The sequence below is a fragment of the Molothrus ater genome, chromosome 10 (genome assembly GCF_012460135.2).
Source record: "Molothrus ater isolate BHLD 08-10-18 breed brown headed cowbird chromosome 10, BPBGC_Mater_1.1, whole genome shotgun sequence".
NCBI lineage: Eukaryota > Metazoa > Chordata > Aves > Passeriformes > Icteridae > Molothrus > Molothrus ater.
This window is the reverse complement of record NC_050487.2, coordinates 12218198-12240550: the sequence shown is the minus strand read 5'-3', so window position 1 is coordinate 12240550 and position 22353 is coordinate 12218198. Positions and strand designations below refer to the sequence as shown.

The 22353-nt window shown below is 37.5% G+C and overlaps 1 protein-coding gene across 2 annotated transcripts in view; it reads left to right on the top strand.

The window, feature by feature from the left end:
* The window catches only part of PLOD2 (procollagen-lysine,2-oxoglutarate 5-dioxygenase 2), a 48699-nt gene extending 27334 nt beyond the window's left edge, over nucleotides 1–21365 (top strand). Inside the window, exons 8-20 of one of the 2 annotated variants that reach the window (XM_036388975.2) lie at nucleotides 819–920; nucleotides 5343–5468; nucleotides 7071–7192; nucleotides 11738–11842; nucleotides 12103–12228; nucleotides 13413–13554; nucleotides 14756–14818; nucleotides 16147–16260; nucleotides 16664–16729; nucleotides 17210–17314; nucleotides 18642–18788; nucleotides 19016–19141; nucleotides 20170–21365. In XM_036388975.2, the coding sequence (XP_036244868.1) occupies nucleotides 819–920; nucleotides 5343–5468; nucleotides 7071–7192; nucleotides 11738–11842; nucleotides 12103–12228; nucleotides 13413–13554; nucleotides 14756–14818; nucleotides 16147–16260; nucleotides 16664–16729; nucleotides 17210–17314; nucleotides 18642–18788; nucleotides 19016–19141; nucleotides 20170–20325 (1500 nt within the window). In that variant the 3' untranslated portion in view covers nucleotides 20326–21365. The remainder of the gene's footprint in view (nucleotides 1–818; nucleotides 921–5342; nucleotides 5469–7070; nucleotides 7193–11737; nucleotides 11843–12102; nucleotides 12229–13412; nucleotides 13555–14755; nucleotides 14819–16146; nucleotides 16261–16663; nucleotides 16730–17209; nucleotides 17315–18641; nucleotides 18789–19015; nucleotides 19142–20169) is intronic. The other variant, XM_036388976.2, reaches the window with a different exon arrangement.
* The last annotated feature ends 988 nt before the right edge of the window (nucleotides 21366–22353 follow it).

Here is a 22353-nt window from a genome sequence, read left to right as displayed (position 1 = left end):
TCAGTGAATATTATGATGCCTTTATCTGTTTTCCTTATAACTACTCAGTAGGGGTGAAATGTATCACCAATTCCTTCAATTTTTGCCTCAATTAAATCCTCAAATTCTGTCATCAGTGGCTTTGCTGAAGTGTTGCCAATAAAAGGAAAGGTTCTGTATTTTACAGTTGGGCAAACAGCACAGGAACTTCTTATATTAATCCAAGAGTTATGCTACATTTAAAAAAACAACACTCCACCTCTGCCTGTAATGATGTTTTAAAAACAAAAAGGAAACTTTTGCGACGCATCACTTTGTCAGTGTGGTTAAATTCTTCTGTTTTAAATCCAGGATGGAATCAAAGGGGCAATAGTATATTAGGCAAAAAGTTTTCTCTAGTTTGTAAATAGACTAGCATTAAAAAAAAAAATCCCATAATTCACTCCCAGTACATAAAAGTGTTTTATTCATGAGGTACTCTTGCTTTGTACTTAATCTCTCCAATCTGCAGATTAGTAAATTGCTCTGGTTAGATACACTTCTCGAAATGTATACCAAATAATTTTTACATTCTGATGTGTAATAGTTTTATTTTTCACCTCAAGTGCATGTAATTTTTATGATATAATTATTTTGTAGACTTCATGGTACATATGTAATCTGGTTTTTTCAACAAAAAGACTAAGATAAAGTTTTTACCTGCTATTTTTTTATGTTTGTTTCCTGTCATTTGCCTTTACTTAAAAGTGATTGAATGAGTAAACCTGAATTGTTTGAAATGTACAGATCATCCTTTGCATGCATATTTTGTTAATTTAAATTGTTCATTTATGTATCAGATTCACCTGAATTATTTGGGAAACTATATTCCCAATGCTTGGACACGGGAAACTGGCTGCAGTATTTGTGATCTGGACTTACTAGACCTGTCAGCAGTAAAGGTAAGAGCACCCTGCACTGGAGCAAGGCCCTTTGGGTGCAGCTGAGAGGTGTTCAGTGATTCCTGAGGCCAAATGGCTTCTTCATGCAATGTGTTTTACTACTTTCAGGAGTATTTTTATACATCTATTTTAATACAGGTTTGCACAGTGTTACTGAAGATGATGCCATACCCAAAAGACCTCCAGATTTTCACCTCTGTTCACTGAGGGTGAATGAACAATTTTTGAATTGTGCAAGGTTCTAGAGAGTTATTAGAATTTGGGAAGAGGTAGAGAAACTCTAGATATTTCAGATTTTTTGACCTACAAAATAGTCAGATGTCACTATAGGACATGAAACAACACGAGGGCACACACTGCTGCTCTCAAGGTGAAGAAAAGGGAAGTTTATTTTCTGACTCCAACATCTATAGTTTTCCAAAAGTGACAGTGGATTGGAGGGTGAAAGTGCCACCTCTCCAATGACACTGGACAAACCAACAGTCCATCAAATTTCTCCTCCTCCATAAAAGAATGCAAAACAATAATTTATTTACAGAAAGTGTGTGACAAAGTTTGTTACAAGAATGTAAACATCAGAAGGTTTAGAAAATCCTAAAAAATCAGGGCGACAGTCAATATGCATCATTTGAGCAACTTTGTTGCAAATCGAGTTTAATAGTCAACCAGCATGCCTACAGTTACTATTTTCTGAAATTAAACAGTCCAAAACTGCTTTGCCTTGTAGAGGAAAATGCAAATATTTGTATTATGTAAGCAAATGTGTTTCTGTAGAAGAAGCTCTGGATTTCAGTACAGTTTTCAGCATTCTTGTAGCACAAATAGACACATACACATGGCATGTGTGTGTTCCCAGTGCTTGGCAGCTTTGGCTCTTCCACTCCAAGCATGATGTCTTTCATGTCTCTGTAAATATTTCAGCTTGTACACAGTAAATTTGAGGCAGAGTAAATACTGACCTCTACCATGTGGAATTGTAAGACTTGGACGAAAAAGTAAATTCTGATTATGTCTAACAGGATCTTTCCAGCAGATGTTTCATTTCTGTTCTGTATTGAAGGTTTGAATGAGAACAGGTCTTTGGAAGATCATGTTAAGAATAGCATGAAGAAATAGTGGCTTGTTATCTTTGTAATGAAAGGAAAAAGTGAAAGAATTTCTGGGCAATAAGTAGCTAATGGACTGGAATATAAACTAAAAAAGTTTTTGCTGGAATTTTAATAACTTTCAGATTCTTTCTCTGTTTTTAAATTTTCTTTTCTCTTTTAAGATAAACATTTGAATGATGTTACAATTAGATAGCATATGTACTCCCATCATAAATTTTACCTGAGGAAAAGATGTTGTCAAAGATTTTTTTCCAATGGTGTTGGTATTTAAGATGTGGTTTTGGAGCAGTTAAATCTGAAAGCCAGTAAGGGGGATGCAATGATTTACTGGAAGGCTTCTTATAGTTTATATACATCTGCTTGGAATGTGTCTTCTTTACTGTAGTGCATTCTTTGGACTTCATGCCTCACTCACTCTGCCAGAAGAAATAACAAGGCTTTTCCTTGGCCTCAGGGGAGGTGTTTACTTCAGGCATTTCTCAGTACCAGCAGGATTTCATTTTCTGAACGTGCTCTCTGTTCAGGCCAGTCTGGGTGCTACTGAACAAGAAATTTTCAGTGAAAAGAGCAGTTCCTCTTCTGTGCCTCTAATAATTTTCTCCATATTGTTTTATTTAACTGCCTGCATTTATACATTCATATCTTCTGAGGATTTTCCCTTTTTTTTTGGGAGTGCCTACAAAGGAGCTCAGGGGTACATGTGCAAGGTCTTTGCTCAGTCCTTGTCCTTTTGACAGAAACAGGATCTTCTGGGCTGCAATCATGACTGAGGTGTGGGAAAACTCAGTAACTGCTCTCCTCTGGTAATGTCAGCAGCCTCTGCACCCCCAAATTAACCACCTGTTCAGGTAGAAGCAGCATAATGGAAAATAAGTCGAAGAGGGCACCTGGACTGCAAATTGTTGCTACATTCTTAAGGATTTTTTGCGGTTTTTTGTTTTTTTGGTTTTTTTTCTGAAACCTAAATTAAGTTTGTTGCCCAACTTAACCTCCCTAGAAATGCTTTTAAATTCTAAAGCTTCTTACTGGTGTGGAGACTTTCCACTGTGGCTGAAAAGGATGATCTCACTCCTTTTCTCATTTCACTGGCAACTCTTGTGGCAAGAGATCCTGGACTTTGTTCTGTGCAATTGTACTGAGACATTGTCCTGTGTTTCTTCCAAAAATTGTCTTACACTCAACTACTGTTTATTAAAAAGTGAACTTTAAAAGTCAAAAACATGACCTCACTGAAATGAGAAAATCTATCAGAGAAAATGCAACATCTGGGTGCAAACTGGGTATTCCCAAAGTGGTTTTGCTGAGAGGAAACTTTTGATTTCACATACTCAAAATGCTCATTGTGACCTAGATTCAGATTATGCAGTGACAACTCTTTGTGGTAAACCAAGGTCTGAATTGATGAACTCTGTGCTTTGAGGAGATGCAGTTTACAGGAATTTTTCCCCCTAATTTTTTAACCATTGTGCTTTGGTCACACTGAGATGTCAGTGTAGAGCCAAGTGGTTCACATTTCAGTGTAATGAAGCAGTGTCAGTAATTCCTCATTGTCCCCATAGCCTTTGCACATCCAGCCTGAACCTCTTTCTGTTTCCCCTGGAGAACAAGGGGAGATGACTCTGAGTTAGAGAAATTACAAAGTACAGTGGCTGCAGCAGTTGTAGCTCAGTGTGCCCAGCTTAGCCTGGGCAGCTTTCCTTGTCCCTGGCCATCAGTGGCACCTGTCACTGTCATATTTTCTGAAAAATCCCTTTGCCAGGATTTCTTCTCCTGGGAAGATGAGAAGCCTCAGAGAAAAACCAATATTATCTCATTTACTTCTCCCTGTTTTGCTGCTTTGGAATGTGGCTGGAGATTGTTTACCAACAGGTGCATGTTGGATTGGTTTCATGTGAATTCTTTTTACCCAATGACCAATCACCATCAGCTGTGTTGGAGTCGGAGGAGTCAGTCATGAGTTTTTATTATTCATTCTTGTTAAGACTTCTGTCTGTATCCTTTCTCTTTCTTTATTATAGTTGCAGTATAGCATATAATATAGCACATCAAATAGCATAATACAACACAGTATAATAGCATAAAATAATAAATCAGCCTTCTGAGAACATGGAGTCAGATTCTCACCTCTCACCTCGCCCTGGGGACCCTCTCAAACTCAACAGGCACCAGTGCCTGTGCCAGCCTCAGCAGTGCCACCAGAGAGGGGCACAGGTGCTTTGCTGGAGACACAGCAGTGCGCTGCTGATTGCTCTGCAGGTTTTGGGGTGTCTGTGCTTCCCCAGCAGTCCTTATGAGCTTTGCAGCTGTGAGCAGGAGGGGTCAGGGCACTGGGTGTTTCTGGGTTCCCATGTAGACAGTGACGCTGTGAAACCTCAGCCTGTGTTGATGCTTTATCCAGACACTTCTCAAGTGGGTGTTGGCCTGTTTAAAGGGCTAGCTGGCAGCCTTTTATGCTCATATAAGGTTTCTCTCTGAGCCTTGTAATGGACTAGATTTTTATAGTAATTGTCTGGTTTAGAGATGGAAATAATTTTTAGTCAGTGTATTTCTTTGTGTAGGAGTTGAGGCCTTTGAAGGTTAAAATGCAGTAATACATTTCAGGACTACAAAAAAGTGCTGTCTGTGTTTCTTTTAGTGGTCATGATGTCATGATTTCTATCAAGCACATACAAAGCAGCCAAATACCATCAAAATATGTGAATTCACTTTAAAATAAGGGCCATGAAAGTTCAGTAAGGATGTAAGGATAGCAGCTCTGTTAGTTTAGTAAAGATCTTTCTAAAATCAGTGAGTAGGGAAGGAATGCAGGGCCCAGTTAAAATGCATGGGGAGAAATAGTGCATATACATTTATAGAAGGGTATTGCAGTCTTTGGCTTAAGGTACAGCTGAGTAAAATATTTAGTGGTATTTATTCTTTAACTATTTTTAAAAAACTGCTCTCTTCTATATTTTCTTGTAAATGTAATCTGTGTCTGTACCTTTAAAAAAAGCCATTCAGTTTTAGGTGTATTTCCTTAAATGATTCTTTTGCTGTTTTGGTGGGTTTTTTTAAAGTAAGAATTTTAAAACCATATTACATTATTTTCTACTTCCAGTGTGTGGCTTATACCGATATTAAATCTGTTGTCTTCCCTTATTATGTAAAGCCAGTGAAAATAATGGGGTGCATAGCACTTCTGAGCACACTGGTTTTGATTGTGTGAAAGCTGTGTGGACTAAGTTTACTACATGACATTAGTTGCTCTTTACTATAAATAATCTTAGAAAAGAGGCAAGTCTTATTGGTTGTATCAAAATATCATTTTTTTTAGGAATATCCAAGAGTAAAAATTGGTGTTTTCATTGAACAACCCACTCCTTTCCTAACTAAATTTTTAGACAGACTGTTGACTCTGGACTACCCACGGGAGGCACTCAGTATCTTCGTTCATAATAATGTAAGTATGACTTTATCATTGTACAAAGCTTCAGTGTTGGAAATTATGCAATGAATCAAAGTGTGGAGTACATGCATTTGATGCAAGAACACAGTTAAAGTGCATAGGAAGAGATAATCCTTCAGAATTTACTATGCAGAGCTGGAAAAATTAAATGCAAATGTGTCAGGACTTGCTGAATTCTATTTAAAGAAACTGCTTAGATTATTTTACTAATGAAAAAAATGTGTTTTGAAGTGTGTGCTTCTGGAGGAAGTACTGACTGACATACAACAATAGAGTAAAATAGGAACAGGACCGTTCCAGCTGGAAGGGGCCTGCAGTGACCATCTGAGCCAACTGCTGACCCCCTCAGCACTGAGCATCAGTGACACAAAATTAACAACTGTCACCTGATAATTGACATGGGGCCTTGTTTTCATCTTGCTGCTATCCCAGTGCATTTTTATTTCTGTTGGCACTCCTGCTGGGTCCCATGGAAAGATTGGTGTGTTCAGATGTATTTTGGCTGGCACTGCAGATAAGTTGTTTTTGAATTCTCCGTGCTAATTACCTAATGATCTGGCATTGCTGATACTTCCCCAGTGACTCCAGTCAGTATTGCTGCTTTGGGCAGCCTGTTCCAATGGAAGATGTTCCTGCCCAAGGCAGGGGGGTTGGAAGGAGATATTTAAAGTCCCTTCCAACCCAAATAATTCTGTGATTCTGTGATTTTAATGAGTGAGGTGTCAAATGTGTGCAATTATTTTGGAAAAAACATGAGGCTGGAAGAGAAATGGGAGTAAAATTCAGTTGTACCCCTTTTCAGTGTGCGTGCATTGCTGTTGATATGATAGCAAAAAGGGGATCAGTGATAGAAGTAGAGCTTATCTCTAAAGTGTTCATTGTGGTTTTGTAAGGGGATTTTGAGAGTATAAATGTGATGGGCACATGGGAATTGCAGCCTGTGTTGGTTTTGTAGCTTCAGCCAAAAGTTTTATGGTGTTTGAAATAGAATATAGACTGAACAGCTTTTTATTATAGAGGGGGAAAACCCCTACCCAATATTTCAATTATTCTAATGGCAGCCATAATAGGCAAAAGCTACAATGAGGGCACTGGTTTGGAATGATTGTGTGCAGCTGAGAGCTCTTAAATAGAGATAAATAGAAAGGTAAGGAGGAGGGTAAATAGGAAGTAAAGGAACCATCAGTGGGACTGCATTTTAAAGAAACAATGGCTGTGCCTGTACAATTTGGTACAGGTACAGCTCCCTCTTTAAAGTGATTCTGGAGAAGCATAAAAAACTCCAGCATGCCACTGAGGTTGTAGGGTGGGTTCTAAAGACTGTAACATATATATCCTGAAAAATAATGCATAGCTAGTTTGTGCATCTTGCATTGTTGTACAGCTTTGATTAATACTGCTGATGTGTGGGATTATTTTCCTAAAGTTTTGGACAGAGGAGGTTCATTTTAATGACAGATATACTGGAATATCTTCAAACACTGTTTGGCATCTGTTTCTTTAGGACAGAATACAGTGTGTTCTTGGACACTGTGTTTATGATTCATACTTACTGGTGCCTTGCATTTGCAATAAAAAATGTTTACATGATTACAGGAGGTTTACCATGAAAAGCACATCAAGAAATTCTGGGAAAAAGCCAAGAACATTATCAGAAATATTAAAATTGTTGGACCTGAAGAAAACCTGAGTCAAGCAGAAGCCCGGAACATGGGAATGTAGGTTCTAATTTATTAAATGTGTTATAGTGGTGCATACACTCACATTTTTTCATCTTGCCACGTGTATTATTTTGTGCCTTTAATGTTTACATCTTCACCTGTGAAAATGGGAGCTTTTGTGGTAGAAAAGATCTAGACATAAGACATGAATTGTCAAGTGTGGTATGTCAAGTATGGTTTCTGTCTAATATAAAAAGCTGTTGATCATTGTGAAAAAATCTCTCTGGTTTGGGCTACTTCAATAGTCTGTCATCTTGTCTTGTGATGATGGCCTAGACAATGCATGGTAGTTTTTTTTATTTTCCAGCTACCTTACTGCAGAATTTTTTTCATTTTTGCATTGGATATGCTTTTAACAATTGCTCCTTGTCCTAGTGTTTACTCCTTTTTCTTTTTTCTAAAATGACATTATATTTAAGTTAGCATATGGTTAAAGCTTGACCTGGATGTACAGGTGACTGAATTCTCTTTCCTCCTGTGGTTCAAAGGGGCAGGAATATCCTTCAGAAGTGCTCAAGCAGAAATTTCTCACAAAGACAACTGACTTCATCTTATGTTTGGTCTTGCTTTTTTCTTTTGTTCATACTAGAGTATTGAAAACTTTAGCTTTTTAACCTGGCACTTTCTGTGCCCCAGTTGAACCTTGGAGTTTGTATCCCCTGTCAGCCCTGCCTGTCACAGGCCCCTTTAGTGCTGCAGCTGGCCCCTGCAAGAGTGCTTGTGGCTCTCCCAGCACATCAGACACATGATGCAGTTGAATTCTCAGCCCAGGATCCCAGCAGGATCAGGAGCACCTTGCTGTGGCCCTGCAGCATTTGCAATAAAAAATGTTTATTTGCAGTAAAAAATGGATTCGTTCCATCATAAAACTTTGACTCATTCTTCTGCCAGATCTTCCCCGAGTGTCAGAGCACAGAAGTTAATTTCAAAAGGCCATTTCTGTTCAGAGGTTGAGCATAGGCTGTTCATAGGCTCAGCTGAAAGAATGAAGGTCCTGAGTCTCTGTGGTGTTGTTGGAAGTTTGTTTGAATGGGGCCTTGTTGTGCTGAAGGCTGATCTCTGGCTGAGGTCCACACCTCTCCCCTTGCCTTTCTAGGAAATGCTGCAGATGGCCAGTGGTAGTGTAAGCACCCTTTCACATGTTTATAAATCATTCTTTCTCTCTCTAATACTCTCTAAAGCAGATGTACAGTCATGTCAAACTTTTTTTGGGGCATGTTATGTGTAACTGAGGTGGAGTTTCTGGAGTTGCCTTTTGCTCTTTGCTGTTATATGGACAACATAAGGCAGGATCTTCAGTGCCATCGATATCTATAGTAATACTAAATCCCACCCAAAGAGCTGGAAACCTGTCATCTTTTGGTAGAACCTACTGACTTATAGCAACACTTGGAAATGCCACTCAAGTGTTTCATGTCTTTTTTTTTTAGCCTTTCCCTATAAAGTATGAGTTCTTACAGTTAGTTCTTTTTTTCTTGAAGGAAAAATCATCTTTGTTTTTGCCTTGGTTGCAGATGAGATTTCAGCCAGCTGTTACAGAATTTGTTATGACAGAAAACATAAAAAGCAATTAAATATGTTCAAGTAATAACGGGAAGTTGGGAAATATTCACTTCTGAGGTTTTATTTATAAAAAGTATGCTTTCCATAATATTTTTTGCTCCTGGTACTTACAGCCTACAGGACTTCTCTTTTGGGGTAGTTGGTTCTTTTTTGTTCCTCCCTCAAAAATATTAGTAACAGAACAGGGTAGGAATTCTCCAAAACTTAATAAAAAATGCCATTTATCTCAGGTTTTAAGTGGGAATGTGCACGTTGTGGCTGTCTGGAGTAATGCAAAATGTAACCCTAAATGGCAGGAGATGTCACCCAGGCTTTTGGCTGCAGACTTGTATCTAGAACACCTTTTCTTTCAGAGGTCTGTCAAATGATTTAAGTGTTCTCCCTCTGGGCTTGCAGTCCATATTTAGAATTGTATTTCCAAACTGAGAGGTCTGAAAATGATAACTTGATTAATTACAAGTTTAAACTATGTCTAAAAAAAAAGAGAGATGGCCCAATGGCAGAGAAATTGGGTGGCCAATATGTCTCTGTCACAACCAAGCAGATCCTTGGACTGTCTCAGTGGAAAGTGTGATGAAGGGAAGAGCTGTGATATTCTCCCATTTTCAGATGAGGTCACTGTTCCAGATGGACTTGTGGTTTGTAAACTCAGTCAAACATCACTCTGGTTGCAAAATACTTTAAACTGATGAGCTTCACTTCACACTGCCAACCAAAAATCTTGGCTTTCTTCTGAATTGTTGTTAATTGCTGCACTGAAATTGTCCTAAGTGATGTACAAGGACACATCTGTCTTTTCAACATTTGGTCTTACTTCAGAGCAGGTGGGGTGGAAAGCAAGTAGATTGAAGGGTTTAGCCTTTGAATGTAGATGAGGAAGCATTTTACACATGAGCTTTGCCAGAAAACAATTTCCACTGTTCCTTGGAGTGACCTGGGTATGCATACAATAGTTTCACATATAATCTGGGATTTCTAACTCTGGAGAGGTTAGCATGCACTGTAAGAATGTAATACTCTAAAGCACGAGAATATAAAGGGTTACATTTATTTCCTTGGGCAAAGCTACTGGGCAACACTGAAAGCCTAAAGAGAAGATGCATTAATTTCTGGAGACTGTGTTTGCTTTATTAATTTTGACTCAACCTTTTATCACTTTCTTTCCCTCCATATGAAACCTGTAGTGTTTTGGGGAGATATTTTTTTAAGTGACCTTAAAGTGCCAAGGATCACCAAATGGCAAAACTTCATGCTTGCAGCATAATTCTTCCAGCATTTTTAGATACAAGCCATCATGTCAGATGTGAAGGATAAGTTCTGCCATGTGGGGATCCAGTCCAACACTGTAGAGAAAGAAATAGGAGGAAAAAATAAGTCAGAATAGTAACCTTGAAATTTCCTGACTGTTTAGGACAGGAATGATTTTAGAGAGTTCTCAATTGAGTACTGAATGACTGAGTGTGACTTAGACCAAAACTTTTAATTTAGTATTTTGTAGTTTGGATTATTATGTGAATGAGGCACAGGAGGGTTTCTAACACTAAGCACAGGGACCAGTTGGAACAGAATTTTCTGGGTCTGGATTTAAAAGGGATGGGGGCAGAAAAAAAGGCAAAATTAAAGGATGATGCGTTTTGCTATTATGTAAGTAATTTTCCAGGTATATTTGCCTATAACTAAATATAACTTTGTTCCACTTTATCACATTTTCATAATTAAAAGCATTAATTCTCTTCATGTTTTTGTTAGCACCAGAGGGTTTACCTGCTTTTGGGGCAGTGCTGGCAAGTGTTGTGGCTGGAACCCTGGACTGGGATCAAGTCTGGTCTCAGGTCTATTTTCCTCAGTAGAATAAAGATAAAGGAGCTGAATGTTTTTGGAGAAAATTTTACATCTAATGCCAAATGCAGTATAAAAGGTATCAAATCAAGTGGAAATTGAACTAAAGCACTTATTATAGATATTTTAAAACAAGAATTAAGATAATGTTGCAAGCTGTTATGGTGGAATTAAAATAGGGAAAATAGACAAATTCAGTAATGCTACCTGCATGATAGGAAGCTATCACTGTAGTATTGATTGAGGAGATTGTTCCACCTTCTCTAAAAGTATGATTTTTTATAATCTCCTCTTATTCTGATGGCATAGGAAAACTGATTTCACTATACCAAGTTTTGGCCTAGCAAGTCCTCCCTGCCAGAAACATACAAACATAGTCTGTGTATCTTTCATATTTACAGTAGAATGTGTTTTCTTTGTCTTTCTCTTGAAGGCATGGGAATTTGTGCAGTTTATTCTTCTGAGATCAAATTCACAACTGATAGAAATTGTGTATGGGGACATTCAGTTACTTTCTCCAGTATAAATTCACTGCCTTTGCAATTGGTTTATATTTCTCTTTACCAACTTTGTTGTTCTTGTAGGTCAAAAAGACAAAGAAGAGGTCTTTAAATATATGTTTCTTTATAAAAGTTTATAACTTTTTGTCTTACACTCTCCATAAGGTTTCAATTACCATTCAGATTGCATCTGTGGAATCTTTTTCCAAAGACAGCATTACAGCCACTAGCTAGAGGAGCTTACTAAATAAGGTCATTCTTCACTGTTAAGTGTACTGATACCCAGCTGTATAAATTAATGGCACGTTCCCCCTGCCCCATTTTCTATTAGGGCACTCTATAGGCATTACTGGACTTAGGAAAGGCTAGAGGCCACTTAGTTAATTAAAAGAAAAATATAAGTCATCTAATCCATGTATTTTAATCTTCTAGTTAATGAAACTACTGTAGTCTAAAGACACCTTTCTTTACAATACTGTGCTGCAGAGGACTTTAATGCAATGAATCAGTTCAGTACATATTTGTAGTTTGGGTTTTTTAAAAAGCTTTGTATTTGTTTTGTTTGTGAATTTTTTCTGGACATGTGTCCATGTGGACACTCTTATTAACATGAATTAATAATTCTTTTTTGTCTTTTTAGGGACCTTTGTCGCCAGGATAAAACGTGTGAATATTACTTAAGCATAGATGCGGATGTCGTGCTGACAAACCCAAAAACTTTAAGAATACTAATAGAACAGAACAGGTATAGTAAATCTCTTATTTTGTAGAATTTCCTCTAAATTGAAAGGATTCTCTGGGGTCTGTCCAGAGAAAATATGATCCTATTTTGTTTTTGCAGAGTTAAATTCTCTTTGTTTACTTGTGGTATTTCATTGCCATAGTTCATAACAGGCTTGGGGGCCAACAATTCACAAAGCATTTTATTCCTGTCAAACAGCAATTCCTGATGTGAATTTCAGTTTCAGATTTTCATATTTTCTTATTCAATCTGTCACTTCACAGGAAGATAATTGCTCCACTAGTAACTCGCCACGGGAAGCTTTGGTCCAATTTCTGGGGTGCTCTGAGCCCTGATGGTTATTATGCTCGATCAGAAGATTATGTGGACATTGTCCAAGGGAACAGAGTGTAAGTAACTGCAAACTAATTCTTAACGTCAGGGCATCCAGTGGTTATTAGCAACATATTGCATGAAGATATATGAGTATGGTATTACTCCTGGAGAGATGAGGTTAGATATATTGTTTTGTGGTTTTTGTTTCATAGAAATTCACTTGTTTGCTCCCACTCACAGCTTGACAAAAAGGGCCAAGTGTTTAATGTGATGAGCTGGGGTTAGGTCTGGACACAGCCATTACTGGTACCTGTCTGATGGTGTCAGTGTACGGTACAGAAATAGGCAAGATAAACAAAAAGCAAACCCAAAACTCTACATCCCTGGAACTTCAGGCAAAAGGAATGGTTGTTGTATTCATTAAATGACTGTCAACTCATTGGGGCAAATGCTTAATCAATGGAACATCTATAATTGCTTTGTGTGTTTCATCCTGTATATGATGTCACAAATATCTTAAGGAGTTCTTCAGCAATACTTTGTCTAGGATAAACTTTTGGGTTTATCCCTCCCCTAAATTAATGTGATATAAATTGTTCTAAGCTTGACTGTTCCATATGGGGATGCCTTTTCTTTGCTCTGGAAGAACAAAAGGGTCTGAAACAGACTGCTTGAATAGGACTGGCTTGTTTTCAGTCCTGCTGTACTAAAAGATGTGCTTGTGGCACTGAGAGGGGGGGAAATCTGCAGAGGGAGCATTTTGAAAGCAATGCTTTTGTGTTGAAATTGGCTCAACTCACATAAATACATGGCCTACTGTGGTCTGTGGGTATTTGTGTGAGGAGGTCAGACCAGCTGTGTGGAGTCTCAGTGAAGTCTTTAAACTCATTTAAAAATCTGTTTTGGAGTTACTTTCTCCATCTGGTATTGTAAAATAATATTAAAAGAGAGTTTGACTGATGGCCTTAACTATGGAAACATGAAGTACACATGTAGTTAAAATTCCACAGAGAATTTGACCTTGCAATATTTTTATAACAGTATTTCATAAAAATTGAATTACTGCCTACGCCTACTTTTGAGATGTCCAGATGTAGTTTTCCAAGTGTCTTGGGAACCTTTCAGCTTCTTCTCCTTGCAACTTGCTTAGTCTTGTCAGCAAATACAGAGATGCTGATTTAATAGAATAGGCAACAAATTGGTTTTCATAGCTTTAAACTATTTTTGTGTTGGTTTTTCTTTTTCTCATTTTCAACAGAGGAGTATGGAATATCCCTTACATGGCTAATATATACTTAATTAAGGGACAGACTCTGAGATCTGAGATGAAAGAAAAGAACTACTTCATGCGTGATAAGCTGGATCCTGATATGGCACTCTGCAGGAATGCCAGGGAGATGGTAAGGTGTATCTGAAACAGCTTGCTTGCAAATACACACATTTCTTTGTGTCCTGCTGTACTCATAGACTGCTTCATTGATTGATCTTGGATATTATATTTTACTTCTAATTCAAAGTACTGGCCAATTTTTGTGTGATAAAACTTTTCAGGTGTATTTTTTTAAATTGTTGAGAACAGAGGTTTTCTCAAGGTCAATGCACTGATGCAATGAATGCATGGTGTTTTCTAGTTAAATTCCCTGGAAATTTCTGTTGAGGTTAAAATATCTTTCTCCTTGGCACAAACTCAGTAGATGAAAGAGAGCTCACCTGCTCTGTTGTCTATGACTTAAAATTTGCCAATGCATTTGGATCATCTCTACTGTGCACATTTTTATACAGTGTGAAACTTCCAGCAGACTAAGTTGGAATGTTTTGCCATTTTTTATGAAGTAGATATATATTGAAACTAATGATGGGCAGTGTTAAATAAAAAGCCTAGATGATTTAAGGAAAGCTATGAATCTTAGGGAGCATGAATTACTCATTAATTTTTCTAGATAGATTAAAACTGTATCAGATAAATACTCCTTGTGTTAACCTGGAAGTAATGAGAGAACTTATTTGTACTGTAGAGTTATGAATCTGTAAATCCATATTTCTACTGATATTTACACTAGTTTCAGCACAGAGACAAATAAGACCTAAACCAGACCTATTTCCAGACACTGTAGCATTGAAAAATATTTTTGCTGAATTGAACAAGAAAAGTTGGCAAGTATTAATTTTTTTATTCCCTCATAACAAGGCATGATCTCCTCTGTTTGTACTGATTCTTCAGAACATCCCCGTCCAGTCCTGTTGTATCCAAACCTCCTCAGCATCAGTTCCTGCAAAACCTGTGCTTTCCATGTGCTCATTAAACTAATCTGACTGGCTCATGAGAAAATTGCTTCCTCTTTTCCTCTCTGTCAGTCTGGGCTGTAGGAGGGTTTGGTACGTGCTTGTTTTTGTATTGCAGCAGATAAGAAGGGGCTGGTGGAAGCAGCTTTGACATGTGTATGAAGAGCTTTGCTTGGAGATGCATGTTGTCTGTAAAGGCATTTCAGCTTTTGGTCAAAGGCTGCTATTTCCCTGATGTACCTGTGGAAACCTAAAAGTAGCTGGGAAAAGAGAAAGAGATTGTGTCAGAAAACTGATGATGATTCTCCTTCATTTTAGACTTTACAAAGGGAAAAAGACTCCCCTTCTTCGGAAACATTCCATATGCTCAGAGCCCCAAAGGTGTTGCTTTATTTGTTTTTTATTAATTAGTTATTATTACATGCAGTATCACTCTACCCCAGGAAGACACTTCTCCTCTGTCCACTTCCTCTGATGAAACACTGCTCTGGCTTTCTCTTCAGTCTGCTGAGGTTCAGGTTTTGCCAGGGACAGGTTTTTCATGCCCAGCTGAAAGCATCTCAGAGGGGCTCTTTGTTTCCTCAGGGGGGTTTCTCAGTGCTTCTGAGGTCAAGGTGTGCTGACACTGCTTCTGTAGCTAAAATGGATGGAGCAGTCCTAGGAAGGAGTAAAGCTCAGATCACTTGTAGGTCTGCCAGGCCCCCTCAGTGACCACATTGTCACTTTAAGCTGTTTTTTTTCACCCAGGCCCTCCTTATTCTCTCTGCTGCAGCTATTTTATGATTTGATAAGTGCCCAGTACTGGGCATGTTTAACATAATCATTATCTTTCTAACAGTTTAACTCTTTTTCAGACAAAAACATAGACAGAAGTACCAAAGTACCCAAATGGTAATGTCTTCATCTGCTGCAAATCCAAGTTGCAAATATTTCAGAAAAAAAGTTTTAGTCTGAAAAACCTTAAACTAAAAAAGTTTAGAACCTAAGTTTCTTTTAGAAACTTAGAACCTAAGTTTCTTTTAAAAATACTATTTCTGCTACTACTTCTAATCAAGAGAGTTCTGTTAATACCTTCTGTTGATAGTTTGATAATACAGCTGTATCTTACTTGATATCTTCCATATAATTACATGAACAGACTTCAGTGCTCAGCTGTTTTGGATGCTGATCTGAATATTCTTGTGTGCTGTATTTGCCAATATCTTTTTATTTCAGGCCAATTCACCAGATGGATCATGTAGTGAATACTCTGAAATAAGTTTCTTGTTCTGAATCTCATGAACCCTTTGATTGTTAGCTTATTCTTTCAGGTTTTAATTTGAAATTAAACCCTAGATGTTGGTTTTCTTGTGTGTGAGCATTTTCAGTTTGAGATCAGATTCTTTCAGTGTGTCTGCTTAAGTTTTCTGGAAAGCAAATCGAACAATCACTCCTCTGCTTTTTCCTTTCTATAACTCTACGTATATTCTCAACAATATATGTTTTAGTTTAATGTGTTTAGAAAATAAATGCAAGTAAATGCTTGTAAAAAAGAGGTTATGAAGAGTAGTTGGTAATTAGAGTCAACCCTTTGAAAATTAGGATGCACTTTTACAATAAATGTGTACAAATGTGTGATTATATTTTATAAAAGCACAATCATGAAAACCTTTTTAAAGCTTTGCTAAGATGGACAGTTTTGCTAATGATGCTTTCTCTAATTGGTATAGGGTGTTTTCATGTACATTACCAACAGACATGAATTTGGAAGACTTCTTTCTACAGCCAATTACAATACTTCCCACTACAACAATGATCTCTGGCAGATATTTGAGAATCCTGTGGTATGCATCTAATTATTGCTAAGAAGTTATTTCATTTTAAAAAAAAGTATAAATTTATATATTATAAAGGGCTTGAAATTTAAAGGCTTTATGTGGAGAACTTTTGTTTACTGTGTGCTAAATATTGATCATGTGCTAAAAGGTGTTCTTACCCATCCAAGCAAATGACAATATATCATATCAGCAAGCCAGCTGGTGACCAGAGCATGAAATTGGAGATATGGCCCTGAGGTAACAGGTTTCATGATTTTTGACATGATGGGAATGAGTTTGTTTGAGAATATGAAATTCTAAAATTGTTTCTGGTGCTTTCAGTAAAGCAAATGAATAGAGTATAAATAATTTTTTATCACTTGCAAATGTCATTGTTCTGTTGTAATATTTTTAAATAACTTTTTTTTAGGATTGGAAGGAAACTTACATAAATCCAAACTACTCAAAGATCTTCACTGATAACATAGTAGAACAGGTGAGTATAAGTAGTTTTTTAGAAGTTTGTGTGACTGACTGATAATAAATTGGCATGCAGTAAATACTTCCATGCAAATGCTGTTCTGGTCTGTGACTAAACAGTTTTTTAATGTTTTGGATTAGAACTGAATTTTTGCCATTTGATATAGGCTGCTTGCTTTCATGCAACTGATCTGGACAGAGCACTTGTGTTGGATGGTCAGTTGTGACAATTAGGGACAGTGATTTAATGAACATTGCCTCTCTAAAAAGCTGGGATAAGTTTTCTCTGTGTAAAGCAATATTCAGTTTTAATCTGTTTTCCCATATTAACCTGTAATGTGGAAGACCAGGGTTGTCATTTAGAGCCATAAGGCACAGAAGGTGTTGGGTGCACTGATACACTCTTAGTGCTGGGTCAGGGCTTTGAATGTAGCTCAAAGTTTTTGCTTTTGTGAGAATGTGCTTGAGAATCAAGTTTTTAATTGTTTTTCTGTAGCCCTGTCCAGATGTGTTTTGGTTTCCCATATTTTCTGACACTGCCTGTGATGAATTAGTAGAAGAAATGGAACATTTTGGGCAATGGTCTGGTGGAAAACACCAAGTAAGTGTCAGCCTATATAAACATAATCTTAACAAGTGATCTTAACTACTTTTACAACAGTAAGTCACAGTGTCCTGCAACAAACAAACATCCCAACAATTGCCAATGGTCTGAAACTTCTGCTTCCTGGTATGAAGTGCTTAGTTTAGTCTACCATGTACTGCTGCTTCTTCAGTAGATTTAGAGGCATTCTTCAATTAATGTTATGGTGTGCTGACCCTGGCTGGATGCCAGGCACCCACCAAAGTCACTCTGTCACTGCCCTCAACTGGACAGGAGAGAGAAAGTAAAAAAAGTTTTACTAGAGAGATAAGGACAGAGAGAGATTCATTCAATAGCCAACACAGGGCAAAACAGACTCAGTTTGAGGAAATTAGTTTACTTTCTACTCTGGTTCAATTGGTAATACAATGAGCAATGAAACAACCTTTTAAGAACACCTTCCCCCCATTTATCCCCTTTCTGAAAGGCACTGCCACCACAGGGGTGCTGTCTCTGTCACTGCTGGGCTCAGCCTTGGCCAGTGGCAGATGTGGCTGGCATTGGCTCCACAGGGGAAGTTTCCAGCAGTTTCTCACAAAGGCCACCCCTGCAGCCCTCCTGCTGCCCAAGCTGTGCCACATAAACCCAGGACAGACTTGGAATCAGCAGAATGGACACCAACAGTGGTGCAGCTCTGTAGCAGACACCTGACAGTTACCCAAGGCTGAATTTGGATAGCTGTTGGTAACTGTTCAGACAAGTTTTATTCATTTACCTCTTAAGTACTGATTTGTCAGACTTGTCCCCCTAAGGAGTTACCTGAAAATGTTATGAGATATTGTGTCAACATTCTCAGAGAATTCAAGGTATTTATTAACTACCACTAAAATCAGAGGAATGTTTCTCTTATTCACAAATGTGGTACCATGAGAAACTATAGTCATAATTATTATGTAGGTAGGAGCCTCTGGAAAGAATTTTAACATATTTTTATCTTCAAATTATTTCATCATATATTACCCTGTCAGGTTGAGGCCTGAAGTCTCTTGATCTGATTGAATTTCAGTTGCATCTGCAGCTCAATAAATAAAACTTATTATCCCAAGAAGCCCTTTTATTTACAGGTGACACATCTGAATATTGGCTCATCCTGCAAAATCTTTGGATTTTTGCTCTCAGCACACTTTCTTCCTTGGCAGTTAGCTGTGGAATTGCTGTACAGACAGCCCCTGAAACGTTGCTTTGTTGCAGTTCTGTGATTCTGCAGATTTCAAATAAATATTTGTTGAAATGTCAGAACCATCCCATGTTCCTGTTTCCAAGCTATTTGTGGTGTTTTCACTAGGACAGCCGCATTTCTGGAGGTTATGAAAATGTCCCAACCGATGACATTCACATGAAGCAAATAGGACTGGATAATGAATGGCTGCATTTCATACGAGAGTTCATTGCCCCAGTCACACTAAAAGTCTTTGCTGGCTACTATACCAAGGTATGGCTTGAAAGCTTTTGCAGAAATTACTCCATGGTGTGACTAAATTTAAGTATTTTAATGAATACACCTCTTTGGTTTGCTTGGGGAGTTTATGTATGGCATAGCAGTAGTTAAAGATGAATGCTGTTGATATTTTATTTTAACTCGGCTTTAAACAAACTCCCAGGAATCCTGTGTGTGACTTGACAGTTCACAGCTTGAGGTCTGACTGTGTTTTGTTGCAGGGCTATGCTCTGCTGAACTTTGTTGTGAAATACAGCCCTGACAGACAGCGGTCGCTCAGACCTCACCACGACTCCTCTACGTTCACAATCAACATCGCCCTCAACAAAGTAGGAGAGGACTTCCAGGTGAGTTACTGGCTTAAAAAATGTTGTTCTTTGAGGATCTAATATTAGATCCTCAAACACATATAGAGACCCAGCTGAGAAGGAAAAGTTGCACATCACAAATTGCCTTGTGGTTTTTTGACAAGCGCTAAATTTGCTCAGCTTCAGCATCCAGAACTGTTGATGCAGGCAGGCTGAATTGATCAGACTGGTTTCAGATGGTGGGAGAGAAGGGCTTTGAAGAAACACTTAGGTGATGTTAGTCATTTCATTTTTAACATTTCTGAAATGCTTCGTTTCTGTACAGTGAAAACCAGTTTTTCAAAAGAGTTTAAAAAGTGCCAAGTTGACTCAAGTGACTTTTTTTCTGTAGAATTTTTAATGGTTCTTTTTTAGATCAGCCACAGTATGAAAATTCATAACTCTTATATCTGTTTAGGTTTTTTCTGAGCTAAATTATTTTCTGGTCTGATATTGATTCAAATAAAACATTCCCCAGAGTGTGGAGCTAGGCAGGGCAGTGGCAATAATATCCAACTTTTACTTACAGAGAAATTTAACCTGTTGTGTTTATAAGCCTTTATCATTCATAGTACTTAACACTAATAAATGTGCTTGGCACACTTACTATTTTAGAAAGTACACCTTTGGAGTGAAATCAGCAGCCAGATTAATTCATTCAAGATTTGTTTAAGTGCTGTCCTGGGTAGGGGTGCAGTCCTGAACCAAGACCTGTGAACACAATTTGCTTCTCTCTGCTAGAATCTATAGTGAAGTTATTGAAGATCTGTTTGTCAGATTTGTTGCTTGAATGAGTTGTTATGCAGTGAATGCTAAAGCAAGACAAGGGGAAATCTGATTGCAAATGCTTGTCTGTTAATTAATGCTCTAAAGATGGTGTCATGTAAACAACCTTGCTAAGGGATGGTAAAAGAAAAAAACCCAGCCTGTTAATAGCAAATTATTTGAAGTGATGGATTTATAAAAAAGAATTTATTAAAGCACAAGATAAATGTTTGGGGTTTATTGTGTTTGTGTTTTTACTACAGGGAGGTGGATGTAAATTCCTTAGGTACAACTGCTCCATTGAGTCCCCCAGGAAAGGATGGAGCTTCATGCACCCAGGAAGACTTACACATTTACACGAAGGACTTCCAATCTTGAATGGCACAAGATACATTGCAGTATCGTTCATTGATCCTTAATTTTATTTTTCTTTGTCCTCTTCAACAGCAGTGTTCTTTACATAAACATTTATTTATAGATCTCTTCTGGAAGATGGTGATAAAAGAAACTAAGTTACTGTTACTACACAGCAGAGGTACTTTGGGCTAAAAGGAGGAAAACAGAAAATGTTCTAATATTGTTGGAGATTTCTTGATATCTGCTCTGAGCCTTGAGTCCCAAAGCAAACATGTCCTACTTGTTTTTCCATTCTGCTGTCCTAAAGAGTGGGTAAGGAGAGAAAATGGAAAAGCAAAGTGAACCCATTTCTTTGTTGAAAAAAACCCAAAACCCAAGGAATGCTAAATACAACATCATCGCAAAAATTGATCGTGGTTTTCATTCAGTTAAGTGACACAGCTAAAGTTTGGTGGTCTGTATATTTGGTGCCAACCAAAGAAAGGAAAATCACAGCATAAAAACAAAATCAAATGAATCTTGTTTACAGTTGTTTCTGGTAAGCAATAATTCTATATGCTGGTTTGTACCGAAGGGAAAACGTCTCTGTATTCATTGTCAATACTGAAATGTACACCCTTAGAAGAAAAAAATAAATTAATTGCAGAGATGGAACAAGGATGAAATCCTTTATCTAAGGAGGAAATGTTTTATCATTTGTTCTGAGAACTTATCCTATTGAAAACTTACTTTTCTTCAGCAAGTGACCTTTGTTTAAAGTGAGTTATTTTTCTAAATGTGTAGTTGCACCCAATGGATACTGGAAATTTGATGCTTATTTTCAGAATGCTGGTAAATTTTAATAGGATGTTTTATAGGGACAGTTTTCTACTCTTAAAATTACTTGAATTTTGTATCAGGAAAATGAAATGGTGGCAGTCTCTTTTAAAGCTAAGGGTCATAACTTGACATTTATTTTGAAGAAATTGGTTTAAAATATTCCTACTGTATCTACTGTTTGTAATTTAAAGAAACTTGAAGCTGACTGTCTCAAAGTCTACCGTGCCAAAATGCACAACATGTTGGAAAACCTTGAGAAAAATAAAGGGTAATTTTAAATTAATGGAGCAGCTGTTACTTGACTGTGTCAGGTAGTTTCTTTGCATTTATGACTGTTCTTAAAATACTGCTTTACTGACAAATATTTTCTAATGATCCCATCTAGGTGGGAGATGGGCATGTCAGATTTTGGGTTGTTTGCTACTGGAGTTATTTCAGTGAGTTCCTCTGTACCAAGCCTTGCATTAGACTTGCAGAACGACCTCAGCAGGAGCGATGGTTCCTGGGTTTGTTTTTATATGGAGGCTGTTTGATGATCTAAACAGCAGTTCACTTTTTAACTGTGTATCACACTTTCTAAACAGAAACTTTATTTGCAGCTGACAGGATTAGGAGAGGGTTTCAAATATTTTTCTTTTACTGAAAATAACCACATCTGCTTATGTCCCTGTTCTGCAGTTTTGAGGAATGAGTTTTAGCCATATTTAAAGTTATGCTGAAGCAAATACATCAAAGTGAGTTAACCTCAATAATATATTAAAATGGGCTAGTTTGAAAAGGGATGGCTTTGGACAGGAAATTTTTTTGTTTTCTTTCAATTTCTCTTTACACTGTTAACTTTTCTGCTTTTCAGGCTAATATTTGGGGGTTGCCATCCCTCAGCTTTGTTTCCTGGTGTGGAACAGCTGTCTCAGTGTCTCTCTCTCTACTGCCTGTGCTTAGACAAACCTTACAGATAAGAAAGTCCTCAAGCCTTCAGAATGAAAGCAGCCTTTGTTAGTAATCTTTTTCTGAGCATTTGTCTGTGGTCTCTTAGGCTAACTTAGAACAGAATAATATATTTTACCATTGGATCAGCTAACAGGCAGTTTATTCTTTTGAGGAGATTTCTTGGAAAAAAATCACAGAAATACAATCCTGTAGCACAGGGGAGTTTCTGGATTTCTGCAGAATTTTTCCTCTCCCCCATAACTTGTATTTTAGTTATGCATTCTGTAATTGTCAGCAAAATTTATCTTTTTTGTGTGCATTTTGCCTGAAGAAAACCCTGA